The 15726-nt window shown below is 47.1% G+C and overlaps 2 protein-coding genes across 4 annotated transcripts; both read right to left on the bottom strand.

The window, feature by feature from the left end:
• Nucleotides 1–632: 632 nt before the first annotated feature.
• Nucleotides 633–3632, bottom strand: LOC311344863 (type-2 angiotensin II receptor-like). 2 transcript variants are annotated; one of them, XR_014633641.1, is made up of 3 exons: nt 3435–3632; nt 1379–2897; nt 633–1028 (listed from the first exon to the last, which is right to left on the bottom strand). XR_014633641.1 is itself a non-coding variant. In XM_084469198.1 (2 exons), exon 2 carries the CDS (start codon nt 2831–2833, stop codon nt 1556–1558), a length of 1278 nt encoding a protein of 425 aa, XP_084325324.1. In that variant the 5' UTR covers nt 2834–2897; nt 3435–3632; the 3' UTR covers nt 1100–1555. The 2 variants fall into 2 exon arrangements, 1 of the variants encoding a protein (XP_084325324.1); XM_084469198.1 differs by lacking the exon at nt 633–1028 and having other exon boundaries at nt 1100–2897.
• Nucleotides 3633–8041: 4409 nt separating this feature from the next.
• On the bottom strand, nt 8042–15159 carry apool (apolipoprotein O-like). 2 transcript variants are annotated; one of them, XM_084469809.1, is made up of 11 exons: nt 15108–15159; nt 14625–14720; nt 14367–14489; nt 13914–13968; nt 13269–13367; nt 11935–12026; nt 11645–11767; nt 10773–10998; nt 9970–10686; nt 9437–9499; nt 8042–8893 (listed from the first exon to the last, which is right to left on the bottom strand). In XM_084469809.1, exons 1-11 carry the CDS (start codon nt 15117–15119, stop codon nt 8802–8804), a joined length of 1698 nt encoding a protein of 565 aa, XP_084325935.1. In that variant the 5' UTR covers nt 15120–15159; the 3' UTR covers nt 8042–8801. The 2 variants fall into 2 exon arrangements, with proteins under 2 accessions (XP_084325935.1, XP_084325936.1); XM_084469810.1 differs by having other exon boundaries at nt 8042–8890.
• Nucleotides 15160–15726: the final 567 nt, after the last annotated feature.

Genomic DNA, 15726 nt, shown 5'->3' with positions numbered 1-15726 from the left:
CCACTCAGTGAAACGACCGATGACGGAGTCGTTCAAAGTCCAACCTATGGCTTAGTTTTCTTTTATTTGTGCGCCGTGCAGTATTTTATTATTAAAGATCTGGAAGCTCCTCAGTCGACATGGCGTTAGGCCTATATTTGTTCAGGCAAACGGAACCAGTCGTACTTGTTAACATAATCCCTGACTACTGTAACGTGCAGTAGTCGAGAAGCGCGAGGTCAGCCCTGCGGTTGTACTGATGTAAAATCACACAATATTCCTTTTTTTTTTTTTGTCAAATTGATTTGGGAGCGGGTTTTTATACATTCAGAATTGTACATGAGTCATCTGTCTGTGTCTCAGCCTTTTCTCCCGTGGCTCAGACAGATCATGAGCACAGGGACCTTGGGGCTGTATCTTCAAACGCGGCCAATGGCAGCCATGCGTCGGCAGCACAATGGCGCCCTCCAGTGGCATGTTTTATTAGTCCTGTTTTAATCCCAATTCCTATTCAAAATCGTCTTTAATATAAATGGAAAAAACCGAATGTGTATTATCGATAAAATGGAATAAAAAAAAATCATAATTTGCAGCGATTTAATCCAAACTGTAAGAATGCACCCAACCAACTGGCATGATGGTCGTATCAGCACTGCTGAGAGTTGCCACGATCTGCCTCATTGCCTCCCGGTCCACAGACAAGACAGGCCAGGGTCAATGCAGAATGTGTCCAATCCATACAAGACACAGATAACCGAGCGCGATAACTCATCGATTCGCTGGAGACTCGCAGATCAGAACAGAATGTCAACAAACAGAAAGTGAACCGGAGACTGCGTGTCTTCATAAATATGTCAGAACGCCAGAGATTGTTTTAAGCGGAATTGATACGTGCGGAATGCATGATAATGCGGTTGGTGTGTGCGTGTGCGTGTGACGTCGCCCCCACCTCCCCCCCACTCTGGTCCATCTGTCTGGGTAATAATCCGTGAACTCTCACATTCACAGGTGTGGAATGCATGCCGGCCTGGGCCCAGCTGCGGGTTTGTCTGGGGGTACAAGATAAACATTGATTAGGCACAATGACGCACAGCCAACGTAATCAACCACTGACAATAAATAAATCAACGTTTGGTAGAGAAAATATGAGTCCTTTATTTATCATGTTGATATGTCTAAAACGACGATAAGAAATAAAAATAATAAACGGCGCAGTGATAGCTTTTGCCCTTGAAGACGTGGATATATTTCAGACAAATGCCAGCCAAACACCCGATGCATAAAAAATACTGGCGTAGTAAGTAGTAAGAGTTAACATTCCTTTTCCCTTATATCTCACACGAGACCTTTCGCCCCCTGTGCGTTCCAGAGGAATGTCTCTCAGTCAATCATTAATTACCCGCTAAGTGTAACTCAAGCACCGCACTTCATGCAGTTCAACAGTCTCTCGGCGCTGTGGAAACTCTCGTGTCTCTGGGAGCCGCGGCGGCGGAGGCAGAGCGCAGGGAGAGGGAGGGGGGGGGGGGGGGAGAGAAGGGGGTGTAGATGGAGCTTGAAAAAAACAAAACCCTATCCCTTAGTGTATTCCCGGCGCCTCGACCAGGGCCAGGTCCTTGAGGTCACTGAGTTTCCGTGAGAAGGAGCTGAGCCGGGTGCTGAAGGACCCCCTCTTCTGGTCGCCCTGCTCCCCGCGGGGGCTCAGGCACGCACACAGCCCCTTGCACAGGGCCCCCAGCCGGCCGCGGAAGTGGTTCCCGATGAAGCAGTAGAGCACGGGGTTGACGGCCGAGTTGGAGAAGCCCAGGCACAGGCTGAGCCCCGTGAGGTTGCCGACGGCCCAGTCCAGCAGGCAGCCCCGCAGCACGCCGTGGCTCCGCAGCAGCTCCAGCAGCGTCAGGCAGTGGAAGGGGAACCAGCAGAGGAAGAAGGCCAGGACCACCGCCGCCACCGTCCACAGCACCCTCTCCAGCCCCCGCCCCTCCAGGGACCGGCCCCGGCGGGACTGCCCCGCCGCCGCCGCGTGTGTCCCACCACGGTCTGTGCTCACCGAGGGGCCGGTGAGGGTGGGGGGTCGCTCCGATTTACCGTGGCTCTGCTGGGCGCCGGCGGCTCCCGGGGGGGGCCCCAGCCTCGCCGCGCCCCTCTTCCTCGCCGCCGCCCCGGCCAGCAGATGGCGGCCGATGACGCAGTAGCAGGAGGAGAGGACCACCAGCGGCAGCAGGAAGGCCAGGGCGATCTTCATCCAGGCCAGGCCCAGGTACCAGTTCTCGTGGGGGTAGAAGACGGCGCAGACCTCCACGCCGAGGCCCTCGTAGTAGCTGGTGTCCCGCAGCACCAGCGCGGGCGTGGTGCACAGCCAGGCCACCCCCCACACCAGCCCGCAGGTGACCCGGGCCCGGCGGGGGTTCCGGCAGCTCTGGGAGCGCAGGGGGTGCACGATGGCCAGGTAGCGGTCCATGCTCATGCACACGATGAAGAAGATGGAGGCGTAGATGTTGAGGTGGAGGATGCCGCCGCAGAGCTTGCAGGCGAAGCGTCCGAAGGGCCAGTGGAAGCCCCGGGCGTAGGAGACGGCCCAGAGCGGCAGCGACAGCAGCAGGAGCAGGTCGGAGACGCACAGGTTCAGCATGAAGGTGTTGGCGACCGTCTGGCGCCCGCCGCCGCCGTCCTGGGCCAGCACGTAGACGGCCAGCGCGTTCCCCACAATGCCCACCAGGCAGATGACGCCGTAGACGGCCGGGATGAGGGTGGACTGCGGCAGGGGGGTCCAGCCGGGGCAGAGGGAGGAGGAGGAGGAGGCGTTGAGGAGGTCGGTGGGGGACAAGGGGACGGTGGTGTTCAGGAGACTCTCCATCGGGGGGGGAGGTGTGGAGTGCGTGGTGGAGGCTGCGTTGGTCTTTGATCTGTTTGTCTTTGATCTGCGGAGTTGGGGGGGGAACACGGGACAATATTGGAGGTCCTCAATTGCTGCCAAAAAAGAGCTCACAGCGTTGTTCAACTTGGTCATGGCTTAGTCTCTACTTTGTGGGGAAATCTAATTAAAAGCTTTCCCCGGGTACGTCAAATACATGTAAATGAGCTTTTGTAGTGATTAGATTACAGGGGATGATGTCTGGGCCCAAATAATGGGGGGGGGGAGTCATCAAGTGAACAGCGTCGGGTAATGATTCATGGTCGCTGATACAAGAAAGACCATTTTTAATTATAATTCGGTATTTAACTTTAAAATGAATCATTTAAGACACTCTGAATTATCACAATTTACGACCAAACTGACCATTTATCCTCAAATAGACAACATTATGGTTTGAATATCAGCATTGAATGAATAATAACTTGATATATACAAGTAGTAGGTCAGTATATTTTTAGCAATACCATAAAAACAACAGCAATAAAATAAAACACACTACACTTTTTATCCACCAACAATAAAAAAAATCTAACTTTATTACCTTTTGGTGTTCCAACTCCCTGTCCGGGACGTCCTTTTTTCTTTATTTTTTTTAAAGGTCTGCTATGAAAAAGTCCATTCCTTGATGGTGTTTATGGTTTAGCGGTCCTCAAGGTAAGATTAGCATGACAGGCCCATTCAGTGGCCCCCTGTCCCCCTGTCCTCTGGGCTCCGGCTGTGTGTGAGAGAGGCACAACTGGGGAACTGGGAAGGCACTGCGAAGGCAGATGAGGTCGGGGGGTCTTATAGGCCCCTGGAGTGTCCTGGTTGGGGTTGCACAACAGGAAAGTTGCTTACACGTCATTGTTCGCATGGCTGTGAAAGGGGAGGCTGGACTGTACCTGGACCCGTGCCAAGCAGCACAGAGAGAGAGAAGGCCACTCCGCCGATATGTACATAAACATACTCTCTCTCTCTCACACAAACTAATACACAAAGACACACTGATATACTCTCTACACTCTATCTCTCTCTCTCTCTCTCACTCACTCACTCTTTCTCTCTCTCTCGCGCTCTCTCTATTTCTATTTCTCTCTCTCACACACACCAACTCATTTTTCCCAGAACCATCTAAAGCATCTGCCAAACCTAAATTGATTCAAGATGGGCAACAAGATGGGATCTTTAGCACCAGCAGAGATATGACTGCTACATATGACGCGCACACACACACACACACACACACACACACACACACACACACACACTGCACAGGGTGGCCTGAGACCCAGTATGTCACAGTTGTGGCAGATGACCCGAGGGACCGTTATGTTAATTAGCGTACACCAATTTGTTATGAATGTGTCATATTTTGTTTTGCCACAAATGGACAGATAAGCCATGGGAAATATTTACTCTGGCCTGACGGAAGTTGAACCAGAGTCTCTGGGAGAGAGGGTGGGGGAGGTAGAGAGAGAGAGAGAGAGAGAGAGAGAGAGAGAGAGAGAGAGAAAGAGAGAGAGCGAAAGAGGAAAATAAGAGGGAGAGAGAGGGGGAGAGGGAGAGAGGGAGGGAGAGAGAGAAATAGAGGGAGGGAGAGAGGAAAATAAATGAGGGGTAGGAGATACTGCAGGGAGTCAACTAGAAGATGAGAGAGAGAGAGAGAGGAGAAGGGTGAAGGCAGATGAGAGAGGTGGGAGAGGAGTTTCCCTCCAGTAGTTTTTCATTAAAGCTTCCGCTAGGAGATAATAAACGAGATGCACACGGCCCTGAGAGTGATTACATCACGACCCGCTTTGATCAATAATGCGGTGTGTGTGTGTGTGTGTGTGTGTGTACATGAGCGCATGTTGGTGCACCTATACAAACACACACACACACACACACACACACACACATGCACACACTTAAAGCCCCAAACCCACGTCGGTGCACCAGTGCATGTGGTCGCTGCATTCGAAATATGTCCGCATTTAGCGCCTCTGCGACGCGTGGCGTTTGTTCTCAACGCCGTCCTTCTGGCCCGTCGAGTAGCTATCAGGACGGCGTTTAATTGCCACGGGAATGCCGGTAGAGGGGATGATTGATGAAGAGCAGATTAAGTCATTAGATCGTTCAGTGGCTGGTGTACACAAGGAAGCTAGTTAGCGACACATGTCATTGCTCCACTTACCAGGCTGAGCTGAGGGATTCGTATCAAACTGTCAGCCCCTTCTATTGGTGAATTATAGTTACGACTCCTTGGGCTAAATCCAGGAGCCAAGGAATGTTTCTTAAGAGTTACAAAACACGGATAAATCTGTCATTATTCATGCTATGTAAACTAGGCAAGTGCTCTGCAATTGTGTTTCTACATTGGCATGCCGGGCATGCACAGTTGTACAGAAATACCATGTGGACGCACTCACACAGATGGAAACACACACACACACACACACACACACACAATCACTGTCACACTCACTCACACAGACACGCACACACACACACACACACTCAGACACGCACACACACACACTCACTCACACACGCATGCACACAGACAAGCACATACGCACACACGCGCACACACACACACACACACACACACACACACACACACACACACAGCCCTGTCCGGGAGATTAATTATGACAGTGCAACGATCCAGAACATTTAGGGGCTCATGTTGTTAGCCAAGAAAAAACTAAAATGGAAGACCACAAATGAACTTAATACCAAACTCCCACATTCTTGCAATAAAGCAAAGAGCTTTATCTTTCTTTCTTTCGTCCTTTGTTTCTGTCTTCCCTGCTCTCAGACACTTTCTCTTCTGGATTCTTCTTGTGTTTGTTTGTCCCGTATTCCTCTGTCCTCTATCACTTCAGAAGGATAATCAGACTTTTTGCACAGGATCAATAATGGAGCCCTGCAGATTAAGAACAATGCATGTGGTAAGCGAAAGGGATTGTCCATGCTGTAAAACCTGACCGCAGCGTGGACGGTGAGACTGAGTGTTTACTTTCTCCCTGGCTGAACACAAATTGCTTAACTGTTTGTTTGTTTAGGATCATTTCAAAGGCGTTCTTCGGAGCGGCCATCTGATGAACAGTCTTCGGGCAGAGGGAGGAGGATAAAAGTCTAGTTTCACTTGATCTCACTGGTACATTGACACATATTTAAAGAGCAAGAGAATATATTGGGTTGCTAAACGTAGTCTTAGTATCGTACATGGTATTATAATGGGGAAAATTGTTTTGACTTAAAACTAAATACGTACGCATTACGCAAGCAATTAACACACAGAATGAAACAATAACAAACAAAAAAAAAAGAATCCTTAGAGGAAGCCCATTTTTCAGATTAAACATACACAGCGACATTAGAATCTTTGTTTTGTCACATTACAAATCAAATCCAGGGCGAGAACTAGCCGACCCCAAATTCATCACATCTAAATGCATGGGAACAGGGAAATGGAGAACGAATGACACTGCTGTGACGATGGAGCACACCCACACACACACACACACACACACTATACAGCATGTATGTATACATATACTGTATATCCTGTATGCAGAGCCTGGACGTGCTTACATAAGAGTTGGTGTTGATTTGCTGTGTTTATTAGATGGTCCGGACATTTAGGTGGATTCTGGGAAGATGGCCACTATACCAACACTCCTCGCAAGAAAACTTGTTTCTCAGTGGAAAATTCAGGTCGGGGGGGGGGGCGGGGGCAGGGGTCAAAGTTCACGGGGATGGTTCGGTCCTGTTTTTTTTTTGTTTTTTTTACAGCCCAACATTCTCAATGCGTGGTCTGGCAGTGGTAGGAGCATTAGCAGCTCAGCACCCACACAACAACGGTGTTGGACAAACACCAGTCCAACACAACTAGCAGCAGGCTATACAGCAGGCTCAGGCTTGTGTCCAAGAGGCCACGAACTCATCAACAGGGAAGAGGGTTGGGTTCTGGTGTAAGCCAACAGCCTCCTATCTGCCCACATTCTGCCTCAGGAGTAAAGAACCTCTGCCACTGTTCTGTGACAAATACGAGAGATGCAAGACGCTGCGACGGCGAGACAACGTGTGAGAGGCGGAGAGTACCTTTTACATAGTGCTTATACAGCTCCCCGGAGAACGCCTTGTACTCTCCGCTTATGACGCACGCAAGACGTTCCATTATGTTAGTGTTTAAGCTTTTTGCTTTGTTCTTATTCTGTATTTTTTTGGGGGCTTCCACCCATGGGACAAAAGGGAGTGTTTCTGTTTAAACAATAACTGCTAAATCGTCGATTGGATTCTTCAATTGAATCTTCCAAAAGCAAAACTTTTTTTTTTGCCAGAAGAAAAAGCCTGAATCCCACATGGGTCCATGTGCTTCTGTTGCTACAGAACAGGAAGCCTGTACTGCATCTTTCTTTAGCTGCAACTGAACTTTTTTTTTTACAGTTGACCCCCCCCCACACACACACACACACACACACACACACACACACACACACACACACACACACACACACACACACACACACACACACACACACACACACACACACACACACACACACACACACACACACAAACACACACACACAGTGTCCCAGGGGTCATATAGCTGGTCTCCCTCAAGCAGGGTTTATGAGGTCCGGGCTGATTCCCCTGTGGGGCAGCAGAGAGACTGTGAAGATGGATACAGATATAAAAGGTCCCTGGGCTGGATGTTTGTGTAGCGCAGATAACTGAAAGCATGTGGTACCCAAAAAGGCTTTCACTCACAAGTGTCTGGGGACCACACGATATTGCTCCGCTTAACTTTCCATGACTGGCTATAAAAGGATGTTGAAAATAAGCAGAAATCCCAGTGAATGCACTGGGATTATCACTATATTCTATATAAACACAACCACCGCCAATTAATAGTATATTATAGATTATATTCATAGTGAGTAGTAAACAGTATATATATATATATATATATATATATATTCACATATATTTATCGGGATGAAAACATCCCATTTCCTAAGCCAAAAGAAATAGATTGCCAAACAATAATTTAATGTTTAATGTCGTGATCACTCCGGAGTTCCATAATTCAATCATCTAAAGTAATTTGGGACAGAATAGTCACTGAAGACCAGCGTAATGACATTTCACATGAAGCAAAGCCAAACACTGCAGACATAATGAAAAATATCCTTTATTCTGGCAACCTCAATATCATCATCTGAGAACATCCGCGATTTTGGATGAAACTATCCTAGACTCAACAGTGCCACCATGTGTCGCAGGGTGGCAGTGCAAGTGAGCAAAACAAAACGGGTTGAATCACCATTTAAAGCACAAAGTATTTGAAAGTGTTCCAGCTGTACCATGGATGAAAACAAAAACAATCACAAAAAATGAAGAAACTTTGATTGTGTGCGTCTATCTTTACTTGTGTAAGCACCCCTCTTTTTTATGTGTGTATCTATGCAATTCACACAATCAATGCACACCCTGGAACGCAATTTGACTTTTTCGCTGTTTTTTTTGGTTACAAAAGATTTGCATTGATCTTTAGAAGTAATGACAACCCCAGTAAATAGGTGTCCCTGCCGTTCGCCACAGATTGAATCTGTGGAGGGATGAAGAGTTCATCAAATACACACGTCGAGTCTGAATGAATCCCCTTCGAGATGGCACTGCTGCAGTACTTTGTATGGTGAGGTATGCCCCGTTAGTTTACTGTACATAGCTTTAGTCTGATAGTACGGCCTCAAACGGAGGTATAGTACACTATACTACAGAGCATTACTCTGACGGTACAGTATACTACAGTTATCCTCTGATAATACAGTATAATACTATATATGTATACTATCGCTGTACTCTGCTAGTACAGTGCAGTACTGAGGAATACTTTGTGTGCATGTGTGTGTGTGTGTGTGCATACACTGTGGGCTCAGGTACGAGTGCTGTACAGGTCTTCGTCCTCTGGGCTGGACTGGCCGAAGTCCATCAGAGCGGGGTTTGCCTTGAAACCAGAGCCCCCTGCTGGCCAAGAGAAGAAATGCGTCAAACTATGGGGAAAATAATAGCAAGACAAAGTACATTGCATGGATTCTAGTAGTAATGCACCAGCAGTCGTTACCATTACCGTCATCTTAACACAACTAGCTCTGTCTCGTGAGAGGAGAAAGAAAGAGAAAAACAAAGAAAGAAACCAAGAACCACAGGAAACGCATGGCCCAAGAATGGTGGTTGGCAGAGAAACCTAAAGTTGTGGTGAACTTTGAAGCAGGTCTGTAGTACCAGTGGGGTGTGTATGTGCGTGTGCGTGTGTGTGTTGTACCTGTAGGGGTGTGTGTGTGCGTGTCTGTGTGTGCGTGCAAGTATGTGTGTTGTACCTGTGGGGTGTGTGTGTGTGTGTGTGTGTGTAAGTATGTGTGGTGCGTGTGCGTGTGTGTGTGAGTTGTACCTGTAGGGGTGTGGGTGTGTGTGTGTGTGCATGAGTGTGTGTGCTTGCAAGTATGTGTGTTGTACATGTGGGGTGTGTGTCCGTGTGTCTGTGTGTGTGTGTGTGTGTGTGTGCTGTACCTGTGGGGGGGGTCTCAGGGCTGGCGGTGGGCTCTGCCTCAGGCGCTGAGTCTGCGGGTGTCTCTGGAGGAGGAACGTGGAGGAACAACAAGCAGAGGTGAGTGGAGAGGCCGTCAGAGTATCAGAGGGAGGGTTCTGTAGTGAAGCTTAACAGGGAGTGACGGCGTGGCCAAGGCTACACATTTAGTCTCGCGAAAGATACTTTCAACTCTCGAACAAAACAACGATGGTGAATAAGAAAGGATTCGATTTACAGTTTGATAATATATACTCGTATACTTGAAATCCAAGCATTGACGAATGCGGAACTAAGCAGCGATTGAAAGCAAGCTTGCTTTATGTGAACATTATGAATGGAGGGATACAATTCTTAAACAAATAAGAAGACAAATGTCATTTGTGTATTTAATGAATCGACTCTAAACCAATGACCAAAACAGGACTACCACAAGCAGGGGCATGAACAACATTAGGACTCATCAGCATGTCTACCAAGTGAAGCAAGTCAACAGGGAAGGAGCAGCATTAAGTACCTGCAGCGTCCTTCACCATCTCCGAAACAGCAGGCTCCTCTAGAACGATGGGTGCTTCTAGAACAGCAGGCTCCTCTAGAACGATGGGTGCTTCTAGAACAGCAGGCTCCTCTAGAACGATGGGTGCTTCTAGAACAGCAGGCTCCTCTAGAACGATGGGTGCTTCTAGAACAGCCAGTTCTTCTACAGCGATGGGTTCTTGTAGAATGATGGGTTCTTCTAGAACAGCCGGTTCTTGTACAGCGATAGTTTCTTCTTGCACAGCCACAGGCTCCTCTAGAAGAGCTGGTTGCTCTAGAACGATGGGTTCTTCTAGAACAGCCGGTTCTTCTGAACTGATGGGTTCCTCTAGAACAGCAGGTTCCTGTAGGACTGCAGGTTCTTCTACAACAGTGGGTTCTTCTACAGCGATGGGTTCTTCTACAGCGATGGGTTCTTCTACAACGATGGGTTCTTCTACAGCGATGGGTTCTTCTACAGCGATGGGTTCTTCTAGAACAGCCGGTTCTTCTGAACTGATGGGTTCCTCTAGAACAGCAGGGTCCTGTAGGACTGCAGGTTCTTCTACAGCGATGGGTTCTTCTACTGCGATGGGTTCTTCTAGAACAGCCGGTTCTTGTACAGCGATAGTTTCTTCTTGCACAGCCACAGGCTCCTCTAGAAGAGCTGGTTGCTCTAGAACGATGGGTTCTTCACAAACAGACTCTGCTCCTGCATCTGGAAATAGGAGCAAAACACACCAGTTCCATCATTTGTACACACACACACACACACACACACACTACGGTCGTAGTCTTGACTACCTGCAGGGGGGGGCTCCTGAGGGGCCTCAGCAGGGGGGGGGGTGGTGGGCGGGGCCTCCTCCTCCACAGGGGACACGGGTTCGGGCACGGGCTCCGCCGACGTGGCGTCGGGCGTGGGGGCGCTGTCCGCGGCGGGGGGGGGCGAGCCGTCAGAGACGGAGGAGGAAGTGTCGGGGACGGGGGGGTCCTCTGCCACCGGAGCGCCCAGGGCCGGCGCCGCGTCCGACTGTCGGTAGAGAAAGGGAAAGTTGTTACGTTTGGGACAACGATTCATCATGACTTATTATCTTTAAAACTGTTGCATTTGGACTATTGTATCGTGATAGACTTTTGATCAATATCAATATAAAACATGTTCAATATATATATCGATAAGAGACTGGACCACCGAATCTAGCAGACCCTAGCTGGGTTTGTCACACAAACACGGTTCCATACTTATTTACAATATTTGAGTGTTTTTCATCGTTGTATTGACATTGGAGTATTTATCAATGAAGAAAAGTGGAAGGTCGTATTAAGTGTTAAACAGAAGGGTTTAAATCCAGCATGGTAATTCCTAGTCTTTTTATCTTATTAAAATGATCAATAGTTATCGATATCGAAGTTATATCGTGATATGTCTTTCAGCCATATCTCCCAGGCCTAATTTGGACAGTCATTGCATACCAAGTCTAATATAAATAGAATTTGATACATACAGTTTAACCAAACATTTATCTACTTTTGCCATCACTATAGCAATAAAATAACTTCAGGATTTTTTTTGTTAATGCAGCATTCAACTCCCGACCGCTTCATCACGGCAGTGACCAACACACGGCGCTCCCACTGCCACCCCGCAGGCACAAGGCCCTTCTCTTTAGGCTTGCCTGTGGCGCTGGCACCGAGGCCACCAGGGTGTCGGTGACAGCCTCCTTGGGCTTGGAGGCGAACAGGGAGGAGACGGACGCGCTGCTCCACTGGCCCGCAGCGTACACCTTCCTGCTGCTCACCTGGGGCGGGGGGGGGGGGGGTGGATGGGGAGAGAGAGAGAGAGAGAGAGAGAGAGAGCGCGATGGATGGGGAGGGAACGGAACGCGGGAACCGCAGACTGGAATATCGATGAGTCGGGGAGGGAGGGGGGGGGGGGTGCAGGATTTGGCCGCCGGCGTCAGCTTACCTTGAGCATGGCCACGGTTTGGGCCGGGTAGCACACGGCCGCCCCGGCGCCCATCATGCCCATGGGCACCGCTAACCTCTTGAAACGAGAGCCTGCAGCGGAGAGAGGGAGCACGGGAGGAGGAGGAGGAGGAGGAGGAGGAGGAGGAGGATGAGTGGGGTGAGAGGAGGTGAGGCATAGAGAGAGCAGCTCGTCAACGTTAGAGCCAGGGGCGGATCGCTGCAGCGGCGGAGCACGGAGGATGTCAAGTACGGTGCAGGTCTTTAAAACCACCATGGGGTCATCTGGTATAGCGTGTGTATGTTTCTTGGTGCTATGTGAACGCGGTCAGGGGGATAGGAGTCGTGATTCATATCTTCTATAATTCTGAATCGATTCACAGCTTCTAAAAATCTTTTTTTCCCCTTTTTGTTTTAGGATTGCCTTTGTGCCTGTGTGTTTACATAACTGCAATCACGTTAAAAAAAAAGATTTCAAATATAAGGACTTCCTAATATTATACACACTTTTGTCTGCTTTCTTGCTATCATTTGCCACACGTCTTCTCTTTGCACACAGCGGACTGGAGTAGATCCGAAAATTAGCAAACCTATACACTGCACCTAGAATCGATTTCTGAATTATTTTTAAATCAACAATTGATTTTGAACCGAATTGTGAATGCAAGAATCATGAGATACCAAATCATGAGATCATCCAATCATGAGATACCAAAATATTAAAATATATTCAAATGTGTCTAATCTGCAGCCATGCAAGTTCAGTTTCGGAAAAGAAATTGCAAGAAATTGCAAACTGCCTTTTCTTGCAAACTGCGGCACTCTGTGCGAAGGACTTGCTCAGACTTGTTTCAATACCCACTTAAAATGTCCTTTGGATTTCCACTGGGTTGTCATCTGTATGTACCCTACAGCCACAATGTTGTTATTGAGACCAGGCTGAGCAACGTGATGACGCTTCAACATGAGATAAGGTTTAAAATTGTGATTATTAAGCAACAACCTTGTTTCAAAATTACTACTACAACTGTTACTTTATTCTCTTTTTGAACACGTCTTTGGACATATGTTCCAAATGGGGGTTCAATATCCGAACTCCTATATTCAGCCCCAATATAGTATGGGCCAAGCTGGGAAGTTATTTTGCAACTAAGGGAACAGCTTTTGCAAACCTATTCAGATCCCAAACTATTCCTATTGAAAAACGCTCCCAAAAAGAGTGTAATAGTACATACTGTGATTCTAAATAATAAAAACCAAATTATATTAAACCGATGGATTGAATTTGTTTATTCAGCAACTTCTAGAGCTGAGGCTAGGTGTGTGTGGTGCTACCTTTGCGGGCCAGGACCATTCCCAGCATGCCCACTGTGGTGATGGTTCCTAGTCTGGGAAGGAAGCCTGGCGGAGGGTCCCGGAGGTAATGGTAGACATCTGGGGGAGCACAAGTCAAGTTCAGCCTAATGCTACTGATGCATATTTGAAGTCATACCAGTTTATTTGCAGTCAAATTGTCTTTCAGCACAAAAATATATGAAGGCCTATACGAGTATGTTCAGGACAATTGTGTTTGACTGATGCTTGTACAGATTGGAAAGAAGCTTTAGTTAGGAACCGGTAAAAAAAATGATGGTCAACCATTGTTTAGGTAATGGTACAAGTAATGATGAAATGTGTAGTTTCATGCTTAAACTACCCATGCCACCAGTTTTTACTTGGGTCTGCTGTAATAACTGACTTATATTTAAGTATATATAAAGACATAAAAAAGTGTGTGTGTGATGTACCAACGTTCTCTATGAAACCCCGTTGATTTGCCTTGTAAATGCTGGTGTTTGCAATATTACTTCTGTGTAACCCAGATCCTATTTGTTACATTCCTTAAGCAACAGACTACTGAAGCATAACTGCACAAAGAAGACACTTAACGTCATAACTGAAAAACTAGAATCTCAGCCTTTGTAAGTAGTGAATCTTCACCTCCTGCTGCCTGGTACGCCTGAATGCTTCTGGTCTTCACAGAAACACAGAAAACCTACAAAAGATGAGAGAAAAAAAACTGACAATAAGCCACCAAAAGTAACAACTCTCAGAGAACAAAAGAGAAGCACGCAACGGCCGCCGCTTGTGGGAATAGTTTCCATCCGTCACAGAACGAAATTCAATCTCCAAGCTGCAGCAATGAAACCACATCTAACCTACTTTCTGGCTGTGGAACTTGCAGATTTGTATGCACACATCAGATAGGTGTAGGGGAATGACACCGCGTGGGATGGTGTGCTCTGTGACCACATGCCAGATATGACATTTGTTGTTGGAAAAGTCATGTTAGCGGCACACATTACAACATCCTGTCTGTTGTTTTTGAGTAAGTATAAAGAAGTAGCAAAACATCACACTACTGGTCTGGGAGTGGTGAAGGGGAGGCGTTACCTGGGCAGAGTGGACGACAGGCAGCAGACCCTGTCTCACGTTGGTCAACCCACTCTCAAGCACACCTGGTTCAGCTTCAACAAACCTGTACTGCGTTGAAGGCAATGGGGTATAGATCGGCAACTGTAGAGACAGGAATAGACTCTTATTAATCGGGGGGAAAGTAGTAAAACATCCATGGCAAGTAAGCGGCGGGGGGCGGGGGGGCACAGGTAAACAGTAGATCATCGTATATACTGATTAATAACATGATCATACCTCCCGAGAGACCAGTCCGTCCGCAGGAGGTTCGCTGACGCGGTACACACGGAGGGAGGCCAGGCCCAGCACTGTCGGGACAGCCACCATGACCACCTGCAGAAGACACTCAAGTTTAGTTCGTCAACTCATCTTATACTGTCTACTCTTATCACGTCAACAACTGTCGCGAAATTGAAAGTAGTGCAATAAAGCAAAGAATCAGCGCCACACTGATCGTTATAGTATGCTATTCGTAAGGAGAGCGCAACATTTATGTATTGTAGGTGATATGATATGAAAGTGGCTGCACTGTGGTCAGAAATGAACAGTAGGTGTGCGGGTCAGCAAGGCCCTCCTGCAGGCTACGAAGCCCCGTAGGGACGTGACAGTGGCAGCGGCCTCACGGTAATACGACCTATTGTCGCAATAGTGCAGATCACACAATCAATTGTTGTAATCGCTTGGAAACAAAACGTTGCAGTAAAAATGTGATATATTCACCTTGGCCGCCATGACAGCGTTCCCCTCTTTTCTTCTGGTTTGACGCGGTGTACAAAATGTTCTCTACTGAAAAGCATGGTCAATTACTGCCCCCTATAGGTCAGATAGCGACATGGTAAATGCCACAACGTATTCAAATAGCACCCTTAATTGACTAATAACGTGGGTTATAAAAAGGTTGTTAGTAAAGGTATATTGATGACCATAGGTTGATAAGACACAAATATGTATATCGATTATAATGTATAATGTGTATTAAATGATCATGTATTTTTAGGTTATATACGTATGATAGCATCATTTTGTGTAGACACATTCACTTGATTTAAGAAACGTACACACCATCAATGAAACATTGCTCATAGTGCAGAGAATTGAGTTTATTGAAGTCAAAGTTTAACAACTTAAGTTTACAATCTGTATTTTTTTTGTAATATATATTCATATATATGAAACCAAAAAAGGCTACTTTAGGAAGAATAAATGTAATTTTCTTTCTTTTTTTAATATCTTCTTTAATCAGTTTAATGTACAGAATAACAGTAAGCTAATATAATCCTTGAAAAAGAGCAATATGTCCTTTTTTAATGTTGCAGTGCAACTTACATCTTACACACCT

Source organism: Micromesistius poutassou, assembly GCF_964030765.1.
Source record: "Micromesistius poutassou genome assembly, chromosome: 6".
Taxonomy (NCBI): domain Eukaryota; kingdom Metazoa; phylum Chordata; class Actinopteri; order Gadiformes; family Gadidae; genus Micromesistius; species Micromesistius poutassou.
Note: the sequence above shows the minus strand (reverse complement) of the source record. Positions and strands in the feature narration are given on the sequence as shown.

Bases quoted from the DNA above. Each gene is read 5' to 3' on its own strand.
- LOC311344863 (XM_084469198.1), bottom strand. From the start codon at position 2,833: ATGGAGAGTCTCCTGAACACCACCGTCCCCTTGTCCCCCACCGACCTC.
- apool (XM_084469809.1), bottom strand. The intron at 12,027-13,268 runs GTAGCACCACAC...TCTCCGCTGCAG, and splicing joins AATGGTCCTGGCCCGCAAAG to GCTCTCGTTTCAAGAGGTTA. The intron at 10,687-10,772 runs GTAGTCAAGACT...TCCTATTTCCAG, and splicing joins TCAGGAGCCCCCCCCTGCAG to ATGCAGGAGCAGAGTCTGTT.